The sequence below is a fragment of the Canis aureus genome, chromosome 27 (genome assembly GCF_053574225.1).
Source record: "Canis aureus isolate CA01 chromosome 27, VMU_Caureus_v.1.0, whole genome shotgun sequence".
In the NCBI taxonomy this organism is placed as follows: Eukaryota; Metazoa; Chordata; class Mammalia; order Carnivora; family Canidae; genus Canis; species Canis aureus.
This window is the reverse complement of record NC_135637.1, coordinates 22721276-22737166: the sequence shown is the minus strand read 5'-3', so window position 1 is coordinate 22737166 and position 15891 is coordinate 22721276. Positions and strand designations below refer to the sequence as shown.

The following is a 15891-nucleotide window of genomic DNA, read 5'->3' as shown; positions in this document are numbered from 1 at the left end:
TGCAGCCTCTCTCACAGCAAAGCCAGAGCCTGACACACACCTGGACACAATAAGGTCATCAAGAGCCGGCGGATGAGAGAAATCAAAGACCCAAATAAATGATCACAGGTGACTTGTTTTCTACCTTCATTTATATGCTTTTCAGGATTTTCCAAATTTTCTACCGTGTCTCCATGTTATTTTTATAATTTAAAAAAGCTAAGAAACGTCAATAAATGTCGCCTTGCATTTAAAATGTGACAATATTCAAACATCAGGGATCACAGGATGCGGACTGGGAGGGTCTCCTGTTTTTCAGCTGCTCCCTGGGGCGCTGGGGAGGGAGCACAGACGCTGGGGGAGAGACCAGGATAGAACAGTGTTTCCTAAAGTTGTATTTTTAGGAGCTCCGGAAAATTCCCTGGGTGAGAAGGCATCTGAAATATTTGCAAACGTTCAGTGGGGGGATAAATAAAATTTCCCAAGTCTTTGCCTTCTGGGCGTCCTCAACCCGGTGGAAAAATGTTCTGGAAAACTCCAAGCCCCATTCAGGACAGTTGTCCGCCAAGCCCCTCTGTTCAGGGAGCCCTGATGAATGTCACCTAACCCACCATCGCCTCCCGCCCACCCCATAGTTTCATAGATGAGGAAAGAGAGGCCCAGAGAGGGCAAGCAACTTCCCGGGACACGCAAAACACATCAGTCTCAGAATGAGAACAAGATCTGAAAAAGCACTCTGTACCCCACAAAGCGCTTCCTTGTGCGTGGGTTCCCAGACTGGCATTTCACCAGGAGAAGTTGTGGGTTTTTTTTTTCTCTGTTATAAAAGAGGCGAGAACGCAATGCAAGGATCCTAACTTCTTTTGCTAAGTTCATTGAAAGGGAAATGAAATCTATTCTTTTCATCTCCTAAAAGACAGGATGTTTTCACACACAAAGGCAAGAGGGATATAATTTCAGAATAGAGACTCGCCCTTTAAATCAAAGAAATGTCACTTTCAGAAAACCTCACTAGAGGGTGGCCCTGTTTTTCTTGTTTTTCTCGAGGACTGGGAAAACTTGTGACCGGCTCCCGGGAAGCAGTGATCGCTACAGTCTGGACTCTGCTCTTCTCTCTTTGCTCTGCCTCTCAAACCAAACGGCCCCCCCTTTCCCCAACACTCCCTCCACCTTGAAACCACCACCGTTTCTCAAGAAAACAGAGACGCTGCTTGCCAGACAGAACCCAAAAGCCAACTTGGCATGAGGCAAAGAAAAAGAAAGTACAAGTCCAGGCGGCCACACTCACCCAGAGGTACCGTAGGAGCTTCAGCAAGCTGGGGCAGTAATAATACTCCATTTCAGGTGCCCTGGGGTTCTGCTGCCGGCACTGTGCACACTTCCAGCTTTTCTCTGGATGGGGAAGGCTCTTCCCGCTTGGCTGCTCACGCCGGAGTCAAGTTCAAGGCGGTATGAATCATTCAGAGGCCGGCTGGCAGCCAGGGGACCAGCCAGACGCCCTGCTAATGGCCACGGTCACCTCTGGGGTGGGGATGTCACTGCTCAGGTCCCGTGAGCCTTGCCTGGAACATCTCAGAAGGCTGGTCCAGGGGGGCGGGTCCGGGGGCGGCTCCTCCCAAACCCAGCTGAGTTGTCAGGACCCTTGGGCTCTCCCCACCTCCGGATGCTCTGGGCATGGAGGGTGTCTCAGCGGTGTGGCAGGAAGAGCCCGTCAGTGAGTGTGTGCATGCACTTCTGTGTATGTGTGTGGGTCTCAGTGTGTGAACGTGTGAGTACAAGCGTGTGTGGTTCCTCCCCTGACCACACACTGAGAGGGAGCTCCCCCATCCAACTCCTCACAACTGAAGGGAAACAAATCAACTCAGATGGATCCCATCAGTTCGCACAGCCCCTCCTGGCTCCGATCAAGTTCCTTCTGGCTCAGCTAAGTGTCTAGCCCTGGAAGGAGGGTCTGGTTGTCCCCATTTTGCAGAGGGGAAAAACTGCAGCCCAGAGAAGGCTGGGGACTTGGTCACAGTTACACAGCAAGTTGGAAACTGAGCCAAATCTGGAACCTGGGGCTCCCCAAGACAAGTTCTGGGTTCTGTCCACGCCTGCAGGTGGTGGGGCTGCTGAAGAAGGGAGAGACAGGCTCCCAGAGTCACCACCACCTGCCAGCTGCATGATGGAGGGACTGGGAGAAGCATCCATTCTCAGAGATTAAGAATGCAAATTACACCTACATCTAAGGACAGCCCCCCTCCCCCCCCAGGTGACCTTTCTTGGATGTTTCCATCGAAAGAGACTGATCTTGGCAAGTCCCTGTACCTCCCTGAGCCTCGGTTAACCTTTCTGTAAAATGGGATGGATTATCTCTGCATTTCAGGGTTTTGCAAATTCAGTGAAGTATAATAATACTGAAATATAATACTGAATATAAATAATACTGAAATATCCAGTTTCATTCCCGCGGCACTTCCATGGGGGAGGCGTTATCATCTCCACCAGTCAGATGAGTAAAGAGAGACTCCAAGAGGCAAAGGGAGTTGCGGCAGGTGAGTGGCTACCAAGGCCCAGGGCCTCTTGCTCAAGACCACCTCCCGGCTTAGGTCCGCACCAGAGACCAGGGCACAGGGAGCGAGCCACCCCAGAGCCAGAGCCACGCCTGAGGCAGGCCTGCTCCCTCCCTCCAGGAAGAGGGAGGGTTCTCGGCAGAGGGGTTGGCTCAGAGCCGGGCTCCCACCCTCCAGACCCCTGGGCCCATCTGCACTGCACACCAGCCCCACAAGCCGCTGCCGGGCTGAGCAGCTGACAGGAAACCCACTTGAACACCACGGGGAGAGCTGAGCTCAGCAGCAGAGGAAACCATGGGGTGAACTTCAAAGCTCTTCAAAGGCAGGCCTATGGCTTCATCACTTCTTGGCACCCCACATCCAGCAGGCAATGGGTCCCAGCTGCTCACTGCCCACCTGACGGTTGGGGGCTGGGCCCAGCTGAGGATCCAGCTGAAGGTACAGCCAGTGTCCCCATTCACTGCCTGACCGGCTGACGGTGCAGCCAGAAAGCCGGGCCCTGCCAGCTGACTACTGCCTGATGGTAGAGTCAGAGGGTCGGTCCAGCTGATGGCACAGCCAGAGAGCCGAGTCCTGAAGGCACAAGCAGAGGATGCGGCCTCACTCGCTGGCTAATGGTCCAGTGGGGGACTGGCCCCCGCTGGCTGGCTGTGTGGCCAGGGTGTGTGTAGTGTGCTGGCTGAACAACGGTAACGCCTGAGTAACAGAAGCGCAGGATGGGTGCCCTGGCCGACTAACTATCCCCCACCGCCGTGCCTCCGTGAGTGGAGGCTGCTGAGGGCCAGCTCTTCACACCAGGTCTCCCACCAGCCTGACAAGGAAGAGGATCCAGAGAGGAGTGGGGGGCAAAGGGGAGGGGAATGACAGAGACGGGAGAGGGGGCACATGGTCCCCAAGCACAAAGCCTCACTGGTGAAGAAGAGCCCGGATGGAGAGGCACCGGCAGGGAAAGGGAGGAACCCAAAGAAAGTCGGAGAAGGCGAGGAGACAGATGGCGGGAGAGACAGGGACAAAGAGAACAGAGCACAGTTGGGGAGAGAGCAGGGCAGGGGTGGGGATGGAGACAGGGTGGGAAGAATAAACAAAGAAGGGAAAATATCAGACTCGGCAAGTCCAAGATGCACACGGAGCAGACCCAAGACCAGGGAGGTGGGGGTGGGCAGGCACAAAAGCTGGAATCCCCCAAATCCCAGCTGGCCCAGCCCGGGGATGGTCACAGTCACAGTCACCAGGGCATGCCCCCAAGAGCAGCACCCCCCACTCCAGGCCAGAAATAATGTCTACTTAGTCTGGGTCAGTCCCTAGTATGGGACCTGTCTCCACCTGGCAGGGGTGCGACCTGCATGCAGGTGACAAAGGCACCCCCGCTGCCCACACACATACCTTGAGCTCCCATCTCTCCCACTGAAGGCCCCTGCCTGCCTTTCACCACCAGACTCCTCTCTGGCCCCTCCCCTACCCAGCGAGCCACGCACCCACGGGGCCTTTGCTCAGGCCGTTCCTCAGTCTTCCTCCCTGCAGCGGGTTGAATGGTGGACCCCAAAAGATATGCCCACCCAGAACCTGTCAATGTGACCTTCTTTAGGAACAGGGCTTTGCAGATGTAATCAAGTTAAAGATCTTGGGATGAGGTCATCCTGGATGACCCAGGTAAGCCCTTAAATCTAATTAGTATCCCTGTAAGAAACAGAAGATGCAACCACACGGAAGAGACACAGACTGGGGCCAGGTAGCCACAAGACATAGAGGGCCTGGAGCCACCAAAAGCTGGAGGAGGCCAGGAGGGAGCCTCCCTTATAATCTTTGGAGGGAGCCTGGCCGGGCAGACGCCTTGATTTCAGATTTCTGGCCTCCAGAGCTTCAAAAGAGAGAGTATGTATTGTTTTTGAGGCACCAAGGATGTGGTGGCTCCTTACAGCAGTCCTAGAAAGTGAAGACACCCCTCTCCTCTTCGCCTGGTTCTCTCCTGCTCCAGCTGAGCTCTCTACCCTCAGATTAACCATCCGGCCCCTCTGGATGCAGGGGTCCCAGAGCGCCTCTTTCAGCAGAACCTGCTGCTTCTCTCTGCCTCTCCTTCAATCCCTCAAGCCCAAGGGCCCTCCCTGGGCCACCTGTCTCCCCATGAACCAGTGTAACACCTGGCCACAGCGGGTCCTGGTGCAACTCTTTTTCTTTTTTTTTAAGGTTTTATTTATTTGAGAGAGAGAGAGAGAGAGAGAGCATAAACAGGGGAGGGGCAGAGGGAGAGGGAGAAGCAGGCTCCCCACTGAGCAAGGAGCCTGGTGCAGGACTCGATCCCAGGACCCCAGGATCATGACCTGAACCAAAGGCAGACGCTTAACCGACTGAGCCACCCAGGTGTCCTCTGGGGCAATCTTCTTAATGTCATTCATTCATTCAAACAGAGACTGAATGTATAACTATGTAGCCCTCCTGAGAGATCAGAGCTTAGCAGAAACCTCCCCAAAGAGATGGGAGGTCGCGAAAATTGCCATCCGCATTTGCGAAGGGAGATGAAAACTGGCCGCCCCCCAGGCATGATTTTGTTTGGGTGTTGGGTGATTTTGGTGGAGGGAGGAACACAGACACGCTAGGTTGTTGTATTTGAATACAGGTGCCAGCATGTAAGCCTCGGAAGAAGTGCGTGTAGCGATGCAGATCTCCAGCTCCTCTAGAAATATGGGACCACCTAGCCCATCGGCCTGCATTCCCACGGGGACAAAGCAGAACTGCATGGTGCGGCCTGGGGACCAGATCCACCACATTCCTCCTGGTCCCCACAACCCAGGTGTGGACCATGTCCCGGCCCTGACACACCCCTCAACTGACCACCCTGAAGGAACACTGCCCGCTCATCCCTCACACGCTCCCTCTGCACCTACTGTGTCCAGGCCTGTGCCACTGGCACGGCCCCCACCTGAGACACCAGAGGGGCCTGCTTGCCCCCCAAGCCTGCTGCTGTCCATGCAGTGTGCCTCACTTCTTGGCTCGGCCTTCAATGCCCTTAGCCATACAGCCTCCATGTACTGTCCCAGCCAAACCCATTCCTGAAGTATGGGGGGACCCTCCGCCTCCCAGCCTTTGCTCAGACAGGGTCTACGCTCAGAAATGCCGTTTCCATCTGGGGAAATCTGACCATCTTTCGAGCCCAAGGCAAACAAACGGCATGTTTCCAGGAAGCCCTCCACGGAAGCATGACTCACTGAGCCCCCTCTCTGAGTATGTTAGGGTGCTCAGTGTGATGAGAGCCTGTCTCCTCCACGAGGCTGTGTGCTCTCCACAGGCAGGGCCTGGCACACAGCCCAGCACTTAGCAGGTGCTCTGTAACCATATCCCAAAGGGCTGAATATTCCCACTTCTCCCAGAGCTTAGCCTCGCTGACAAGGAAATGACGCTTGCATCTGTGTACCCATCACCCACCGAGGGCAGACCTACTGTGTGCACAGCACCCTGTCCGCCACCGAAAGGGATCCGCGGAAGCCATACACATGGCCCTGTCCTCCAGAAGCTGACAGCCTCCTACAGACTCAGGGCACAGACAGAGCAGGAGGCTGTCGGAGGGGGAAATGGAGAGCCAGGGAGGGGACAGCAGGTCTCAGAGAGGCAGCCCGGGGGCTGGGGAACAAGTCTGGGCTCAAGTCCTCATCCCAGTGCTAGCTAGCTGCGTGATACTGGGCTGGCTAAGCCCTGTGTGCCCCGGCTCCCTAGCGTAAATTGGAGGGGGGATGCCGGTGCCTGCCCCACAGGGACACTGGGGAGAGGAAACAAGTAATCTGTGGAACCTGCTCAGAGCCGGGGGTGGGGGGCTCTCAGGCTGTGATTGGATAGTGGCACTCTGCCTTCAGCACCCTGGCTAGCAGGGAACAAGCAGGAGCCCAAGCTGGGGGTCACCCCGCCAACTTGGGGGGGTTATCTGCCCTCTTCCCCAAAAGGCACCTCTGAGCCCATCCGGCCAGGGCAGAGCCAACCCACAGGGCGTCACCATCTGCAGGATGTTGGAAATCACTGAACATGCACAACTGGGAGGCGGTGGGGGGAGGGAGGTGGAAAATAGGACATTCTTCACCCCTTCGCGAGTGCCCAGCCTGACTGGCTGTTGCCTGGCAGGCCCCAGAGGGCTCCGTCCACCTGCGGAGGGGCAGTGAGGGTGGGGGAGGCAGGGAAGAGGCCGTGGACCAGAAGGAGCCAGCCCAACACAAAGGACGGAAGCGCAGCGATGCCTGCTGCAGCCTGGCTGCACCCAAGCCCCCTGCTCAGCACAGCACAGCGCTGTGTGAGTCCACTCCCAGGACCCAGGACATGTCCAAAAAAGGCAACGCTACAGGGACCCAGAGTGGGTCCTGGTTGCCAGGGGCTGGGGAGGGCAGGGGGCATGGAGACTGACTGCTAACCGGTAGGGGCTTTCTCGGGGGAGATGAAAATGCCCTGGAGCTGGCTGTACACTTTCATAAATCCACTAAAAATTATTAAACTGTAGAGTTCAAATGAGTGCCTTTCAGGACATGCAGAATACATTCCAACACGCTTTTGGAGAAGAAGGAGAAAAAAGAGGAGGGGAGGCGTGGGCAGGTGTGCCCCAGCAGCCCCCAGACCCCAGCTGGAGAGCTCCCTCCCCACTGAATCCTGCAGCTCTGCTTGAGCACCTGCAAGGAGAAGGGGTGCGGAGCTGTCTAGAGCAGGGCTCTGCACTCAGACAAGCCTGGGTTCAGACCCCGACTCCGATCTTGCCCACGGCATCACCCTGGACGGCCTGCTTCTCCTCCCTGTGCCTCAGTTTCTTCAGGCATAAGACGAGGCTGATGATAATGTCTCCCCTCCCAGGGCTGTTATGAGGGTGGGGTGAGGTAGTGTCACAAAAGCCCCCAGCAGAGGGCCAGTGCTCCGGCATGGAACGTCTTGAGGATGAACCGTGGAGCAGTGGGGACATTGAGTAAGGCCATGTGAGGCATGGTCCTTGCCTCCAGGGAGCTTATGATCTATGGGGAGAGAAGCACTACAGCAGCACCAGAGGCTAGAGGGCCTGGAGTTCACAGGAAAGGATGCAACCCTGGGGGGCTTCTTAGAGGAAGTGGCATGGAACCAAGTCTTGGAATTTGACCGAATGTTCCCCTTCTCAAGAGACCCCATGTTCAAGCAGAAGATTCCGCATCTCTAGAGATGCTTCTGCATAAATCAGAAATGCCATCTCTATCTTCACAGGGCTCTCACGATGGGCTACCTCCACATCCCTCAGATACACACATATGCTACACTCCTTTGGGAAATAAAATAAAAACAGAATTCCTTTTTTTCCCCAAAAACTAATTTCTTCAGAAGGGAAACGTCATGGGTAAAGGTAAATGGGGCAGCCAGGGGCTGTGCGAGCTGCAGGAGACTGTCCTCACTGCAGCCCAGGAGCCTTGATGCAAGGCTGGTGAAATAAAAACCGACAAGCGACTTAAGAGAGCACGGAACAGAGTGACACGTGTACCAAAATCAGTGGCATGTGTTAAAAGAAAACCTAAGTGGTTGCGGAAGGCGTGGCGTTTTCAGAGTGAAGGTTCTAGTGCAGAAGGGGTTAAAAACTAAAAATAAAAGGAAAGGTTGGAACTAGCTCAGCTCCATTTCGTCCTCTAGTGGTCATTTTTGAGCACTGCACAAGGAAAATGGTGCCTTTCTTTTCTTTCTTTTTTTTTCCTTTTTCTAAATGGTGCCTTTTTTAAATGTCAGGAGGATAGCCAGGAACAAGGAACAGGGACAGGGACGCGAGGAGGAGGGACAAAACAGTGCAACTGCAGCTAGAAAGCCCTCTAGAGGACACTCAGGTCATTTTGGATGCCCCCAGAGTTGGACAGGCCTGCACTGAGTCCCACCTGCACCTGCCCACTGTATGTGCCTGAGCCAAGCTGCTTCCCTTCCTCCAGCCTCACCTTCCCCATGAGTTAGGGCAATGATTCAGCCAGGTGATGGGTGTGAAACAAGCTGCTGATGCCTGGTGTGTTAAGGGAAGGCGGCTGGGTGTGGCCTGACCCACCCACTTGCCCTCACCAGCACTGAATTTTTTTTTTTTTAATTTTTTGCTTCAACATATAAAATTGGTGATATTTCACATCAAAATCAAGACCACTGGGACGCCTGGGTGGCTTAGCAGTTGAGCATCTGCTCAACCCAGGGCATGATCCTGGGGTCCTGGGATCGAGTCCCACATCAGGCTCCCCGCATGGAGCCCGCTTCTCCCTCTGCCTGTGTCTCTGCCTCTCTCTCTCTCTCTGTATGTCTCATGAGTAAATAAATAAAATCTTTTAAAAAAAATCAAGACCACTGGCTTTGCTTGAAACATTGGACAGGCAGGGACAGGCTGGAGTATGAAACAGCACGTGTCCCTTCTTCTGGGTTTGTCACTAATTCCCCATCTCTGTCCAGCCTGCCTTCTGGCTGCAGCTCCTGAGGCAGAATCCAGAGGCAACGTGCCTATAAATCTGGTTTAAGAAGCCCTGGGATGACCCTGGTGCACGAATCTGAGCCAGGCATTCAGGAATCGCCAGATCTCCGGGGCAGGTGGAGTGGGGCTTGGTCCTGGGAACTCTGCCCCTGCCACTGAATTCTCCATTTTTCCCTCTGAGCCCCGGAGTGCCCAGTGATGAGGGGCTGTCCTGAGAGCACAGGGGTGCCCCCCACCCCCATCCCGGGAACGATGTGGCAGGGACAAGTCACCACTGTACCACAGGCTGTCCAGCCCAGCTCAGCATGGGCGCTCTGTCTGGTTGCCCCTCCTGCCTCTCCCTACCCGGCAGACTCCTACTCGCTCATCAACACCCAGCTTGGGTTGTACCTTGAGCCTTTCTGGCCCCACCCCCACAACCAAGCCTGGGGGCACTGATCACCCACTCCTTCCTGGGGTCAGCTGGTTGGGTGCCTATCTGCCTCCCATAGGGGGCTCTTGACTCTTGCCCTCACTCACTCCTTCAGCAAACATGGACTAAGCATCGGTTTTGCACAATGTGGAGCTCCCTCAAGGAATCAAGAACCCTGCAATGCTGCTCCTTGTTGGAAAACAAATATACAGTAAGTGCAGGGAGACGCTGAAATCAAACCCGACAATGGGTTGATAAAGTGGCAGGAGTGTTCACAGGAGCCAAAAAGTGGAAACCAACCAACGAATGGATAACGGAAATGTGGTCTATCCAGACAGTGGCATACGATTCAGCCAGAAACAAGAATGGAGTTCAGACCCATCACACTACAGCATGGATGGACCTTGGACACTGCGTGAAAGAAGCCAGACGCAACAGGACAAATGCCGGGCCGCCTGAGTGGCTCAGTGGTTGAGCATCTGCCTTTCACTCAGGTCGTGATCCCGGGGTCCTGGGATCAAGTCCCACATCGGGCTCCCTGCATGGAGCCTGCTTCTCCCTCACCTATGTCTCTGCCTGTGTCTCTCATGAATAAATAAATAAAATATTTAAGAAAAAAAAGGGACAGATACCATGTGAATCCCTTTAGCTGAGGTTCCTAGGACAGGTGAATTCATAGACCGAAAACAGAATGGTGTTTGCATACAGCTGGGGGAGGGGAGACAGAGGATGGGGGGCCGCAGCTAAAGGGTTCAGCTTTGGGCAGCCTGGGTGGCTCAGCGGTTTAGCGCTGCCTTCAGTCAGGGCGTGATCCCGGAGACCCAGGATCGAGTCCCACGTCGGGCTCCCTGCATGGAGCCTGCTTCTCCCTCTGCCTGTGTCTCTGCCTCTCTCTCTCTTTGTGTGTGTCTCTATGAATAAATAAATAAAATGTCTAAAAAAAATAAAGGGTTCAGCTACCTTTTGGGAGTAAGGACAGGGTTCTAAGGATGACTGTCATGCTGGTCACACAAATCCGTGAACATACCAAAACCCACTGAACAGTATATTTTCGAAGAGCAAACGACATGATGTGTGAATCATATTTCAATAAAGGTTTATATTAAAAAGAATGAGTCAAGTTCAAGTAAAATATTAGCTAAATATTAGTCCGGTCGATTCATGGTACTCAAGGTGATAGGAGAATGACTAGAGCTTGGGAAATATCCAATTCAGGTGAGATCTGCCAAGCACGGGCTCCATGTGGGTTCAAGTCCCAGCTCCACTACCTCCTAACTGAGTGATGCAGGCAAGTGACTTCACCTCTCCGGGTCTCAGCTTTGTCATCTGGAAGATGGGAGCACCTATTGGGGTGCCTGGGTGGCTCAGTTGTTAAGCATCTGCCTTTGGCTCGGGTCATGATCCTTCAGTTCCAGGATCGAGTCTCAACCTCTAGCTCCTTAGCTCCCTACTTGGTGGGGAGTCTGCTTCTCTTTCTTTCTCTCTCAAATAAATAAATAAAATCTAAAAAAAAAAAAAAAAAAAAGTCTCACCTTGTGGAGTCACCATGAGAATGAACTGAGCGCAGTGCCTGGCACATCAAGGGGGTTGGATAAATGGAAGCATTATCGAGGGGACTGATGATTGATTGCTAAGGGGAGCTTGATTTCTTGGGGGTAATGAAAATATCTTCAAATTGGCTGATGGATGCATGACTTTGGGAGTATACTTAAAGCCACAGAATTGTACACTGAAAAAAATGATAGGGTACAAGACGAAACACACTCTTACCCCATGATCTAGCAATTGCACTCATTGGTATTTACCCAAAGGAGCTAAAAACTTAGGTCCATATAAAAACCTGCCCACGGATGTTTATCCCAGCTTTATTCACAATTGTCAAAACGTGGGAGCAACCAAGATGTCCCTCTGCAGGTGAGTGAGTAAATAAACTGTGGTCCCTCTAGACAATGGATTATTATTCAAGGCTAAAAAAGAAATGAGCCATTGAGCCATGCAAAGACGTGGATTTTTTTTAAATTATACTTATTTATTCATGAGACACACAGAGAGAGAGGCAGAGACACAGGCAGAGGGAGAAGCAGGCTCCCTGTGTGGAGCCTGATGTGGGACCCATCCCAGGACCCTGGGATCATGCCCTGAGCCAAAGGCAGACGCTCAACCACTGAGCCATCCAGGAGCCCCTAAGACATGGATGAACCTCTAATGCATACTGCTAAGTAAAAGAAACCCGTCTGAAGAGGCCACACACTGTATAGTTCCCACTATAGCACATTCTGGAAAAGGCAAAGCTACAGAGACTGTAAATGGATCAGTGTAGTCAGTGGTTGGTTGCGGGGAGGGGGATGAACAGGAAGAGCAGAGGATTTTCAAGGGGGTGAAATTCCTTTGCACGACACCATAACGATGGATATCTAGCCTATTATCCCCCATTTGCCCAAACCCACAGACCGGACACCCTAATGTAAATCATGGACTGGGGGTGATGATGATGTGTCATTGGAGGTTCATCCACTATACCAACTGTCCCACTCAGGTGCAGAATGCTGAATGCAGAAGGCTATGGCTGTGCCACGGCAGGGGGTATACAGGATATATCTATGAGGACTCTTAAACTGCTCTAAAATAATAAAATCTTTAAAACATGGGGCCGCTGGAGTATGTGGGTGGCTCAGAGTTCAATGTCTGCCTTTGGCTCAGGGTGTGATCCCGGGGTTCCGGGATCAAGTCCCGCATTGGGCTCCCTGTGAGGAGCCTGCTTCTCTCTCTGCTGATGTCTCTCCCTCTCTCTTTGTCTCTCATGAATAAATAAATGAAATCTTAAAAAAAAATGGGGCCCTGGGTGGCTCAGTTGCTTCAAGTGTCTGACTCTTGGTTTCGGCTCAGGTCATGATCTCAGGGTTGTGAGCTCAAGCCCCACGTAGGGCTCTGTGCTGGGTGGGGAGTCTGTTTAAGATTCTCTCTCTCTCTCTCTCTCTCTCTCTCTCTCTCTCTCTCTCTCTCTCTCCCCCTGCCTCTCCCCTGCGCAGCCTCTCCTGCGTGCACATATTCTCTAAATAAATAAATAAATATTTTTTAAAACATGGGTACTTCCTCCTTCCTTTCTTTCTTCCTTCCTTCATTCATTCCACACATACATGTTGTGTGCCTACTATGCCCTAGGCACTGCACTCAGAGTTCCCTGCCTCTCAGAGCCTCCATTCTGATGGGAGAGGCAGACACTGGGCAATGAGGAGATACTACATGTGACAAGGGATGCGTTGGGAGAGAATAGTGCGGGCCAGGGATCCTTCTATACACATGGCACCAGGGAAGGCCAGGCTGAGAGGTATCATTTGAGCTGAGAGATGAACTGAGAAGAGGAAAGTGAAGAGGGAATATGGAGAACAAACAGCATGTGCCAAGGCCCTGGGGCAGAACCACATGTCATGTATGTTAAGGGAACATTCTGAAGGTCAGAGTGTCTTGAGTGGAGTAAGCATAGGACATGTCCTAGGAGAGAAGGTCAGGCCACACACAGTCCTGTAAACTGTCATATGGATGCTGGATCGGATCCTGAGTGCAGATGGGATTTTATCCTCCAAGAAAAGGTGTGAATCTGACTTCTCTCTAGAGCACAGTAGGTGCTCAGCAAACATTTCTAGAATGAATTAGAAAGCCTGCCGAGGTCCTCGACTACTAACTCCTGCTTGGCAACCGACAGCTTTCCATCGTCTGCCTTACGTGCTCATGGCAGCCTGTGTGGGGCACAGAGCTGACTTCTCTTATTCATTTCACAGATGAGGAAAGTGAGCCTCAGAGAGCTGGCTGTCCAAAGCCACGGACTGGCAGCAGAAAGAGATCAGATTAGGATCTGGGTCTAGCGGGGTGTATTCCTGTTTGAGGGAGTGTGTCCAAGTCCATGTATGCAAATGCAGCTGTGTGCACCCTGGAAGGAGTGGATCCAGCAATGTCGCCAGAGCAGGGTGGCTTTCTGGTGAGTCTCAGTGGGTTGTGACAGGTGAAACAAGCACTCGTGACTACTAGCAGGGGAAAACGCTTGCGTTTGTTATTTATATTCTCAAACACAATGAGAGTCAAGTCCAGATTAGCCTGCTCCGGATTAGCATCGTTCTCACCCAGGGAAGGGATTAACATCATTCTCACAGGTGACGGTGTTTGTTTCGACATACTTTCTCAGGGAGGAGAAACAAAAGGACTACGAAGATCCTTGTCACCCCGCTGGGCCTCTGTTTCCTCTCCCAGGAGAGAAATGCAAGGGGTTAATACACAGAAAAGGTTTAACTCCCTCCTGGACCAGGATCCCCCGGAGAGGCGGCCCCAGCGCCCGCAGTCCTGCGCAGTTCCACCAGGGGGCGCACCGGGTTGCCCGTCGGGCCCCAATAGGGAGGTTTCTGCAAGGAGAACAGGAGTCCCACCGTTCATCAGCCTCCTGTGGACACCTGGCTGGGGGCCCGCCGACGTCTTGGTCCCCGGGAACACCAGTGGCACAACTGAAACAAAATCCAGCTCCACTTTCCATATAGGGAGCCTGCCCCCCCAAAGACCCACCCGTCTCCTCAGCTCCAAGGGATAAATCCACAGGCCAGGGATCAATCCAGATGTTGTAGTTTCCTCACTGTATGCTTGGCTCAGTCACATCCCCTCTCTGTGCCTCAGGCTCAGCATCTCTAAAATGGGCATGTTCCTAGTACCTCAGGATGTAGAGAGGTTGCTTCGGCAAAAAGCACCAGGAAATGACAATCAGCAAGCCACAGAAGGCCTCAAGCCTTATCTACAATATGGAAACAATGAATATCCATCTCTTGAGGTTTGTGAGGATTAAATGGGACAGTGGAATAATGCTATCCAGTGAATAATCTTAGCACGATGACTCTCAAGCAGATACTCGATATATACTATGCAGTCATAGTAATAACAGCAAAGTAATAACTTAAAAAGTGACACCTACTACTGTTCATAGTACCCTACACACATTAATTCATCTAACCTCACTGCATTTCTTTTTCTTTTTATGTTTTCTTTTTTTTTTTTTTTTTTAAGAGAGGCAGAGTATATGAGCAGAGGGAGGGACAGAGAGAGAGAATCCCAGGCAAGCTCCATGCTGAGCACAGAGCCCAATGCAGGGCTCAATCTCACAACCCTGAGATCATGATCCGAGCCAAAATCAAGAGTCAGACACCCAACCAACTGAGCCACCCAGGTGCCCCTAACTTCACTGCATTTCTAATAAGTATGTTCCTTTATTACCCCTATTTTACAGATGGGGATACTGAGGCAGAGATGTTAACCTCTCAAGGTCACATAGCTGCTAAGTAACAGAGTTGAGATTCAAACCCAGGCCATCTGGCTTAAGATATGTGCTCTTTTTTATATGCATATCACATGTCAATTTTACAAATTATTTTCCAGGCAACAAAAGAAAAGCATAAATTAGTCTTCATCAAAACTAAAAAATGCTCGTGCATCAAAGAACATTATCAAGAAAGTGAAAAAACAACCCGCAGATGGGAGAAAATACTTGTAAACCATACAGCCGATAAGGGATTAGTATCCAAAATATATAAGGAACTCCTACAGCCAACTCAACAGCAACCAAAAAGAACAACCCAATTCCAAAATAGCCAAAGGATCCAAACAAACATTTCTCCATAGAAGATACAAGTACATGAAAAGATGCTCACTATCACTAGCCATTATGGAAATGTAAATCAAAATCACAGTGAGATACCACTCCATATCGTTAGGATGGCTGTTATCAAAAACAAAAACCACAAGATGCAAAACAGCAAGTGTTAGTGAGGGTGGGGAGAAATTAGCACACTCGTGCATTACTGGTGAGGACGTACAAGGACTAGTGCAGTTCTGTGGAAAACAGTTTAGCACTTCTTCAGAGAGTTAAAGACAGAACTGCCTTACAATACAGCAATTGCCCTCCTGGGCAGATGCACCCAAAGGGACTCAAAGCTGGGACTCAAACAGATACTTGCACACCCATGTTCACAGCAGCATTACTCACAACAGCCGAGAGGTGGAAACAACCCAATGGCCCATCAACAGAGATGGCTAAACAAAATGTGGACTATAGATACAATGGAATATTATTCTACTTTGAAACGTAAGAAAATTCAGACAGCTGCTACAACAGGGATGAACCCTGAAGACATTGCACGAAGTGAAATAAGCCAGACACAAAAGGGCAAATAGTGTATGGCTCCCTTTATCTGGAGTATCCAGAATAGGCAAACTCACAGAGATATGAAGTAGAACAGAGGGCGCCAGGGGGAGGAGGCGGGATGGGGGGTTAGGGTTCACTGGGGACAGAGTTTCTGTTGGAGGTGATGAGAAAGTTCTGGAAACGGATAGTGGTTATGGCTGCGCAACACCGTGAATGTATCTAATGAAATTAATAACATATGTAAAAAATGGCTAAAATGATAAATTTTGTTAAATATATTTAAGCATAAAAAAGTTTGGGTTTTTTTTTTTTTTTAAATGGTCTTGCTCAGATGGCTGCAACAGGTTCC

At 51.6% G+C, this 15891-nt stretch overlaps 1 protein-coding gene across 7 annotated transcripts in view; it reads right to left on the bottom strand.

Moving 5' to 3' along the window:
• Nucleotides 1-15891, bottom strand: part of KIAA1671 (KIAA1671 ortholog) — a 202032-nt gene that overhangs the window by 102055 nt on the left and 84086 nt on the right. The window contains exon 1 of one of the 7 annotated variants that reach the window (XM_077876100.1): nt 1268-1657. The exons of the other annotated variants lie outside the window; for them this stretch is intronic. Coding sequence (XP_077732226.1) covers nt 1268-1318 — 51 coding nt within the window. The 5' untranslated portion in view covers nt 1319-1657. Of the gene's footprint in view, nt 1-1267; nt 1658-15891 lie in introns of those variants that run through there. 7 annotated transcript variants of the gene reach the window in all.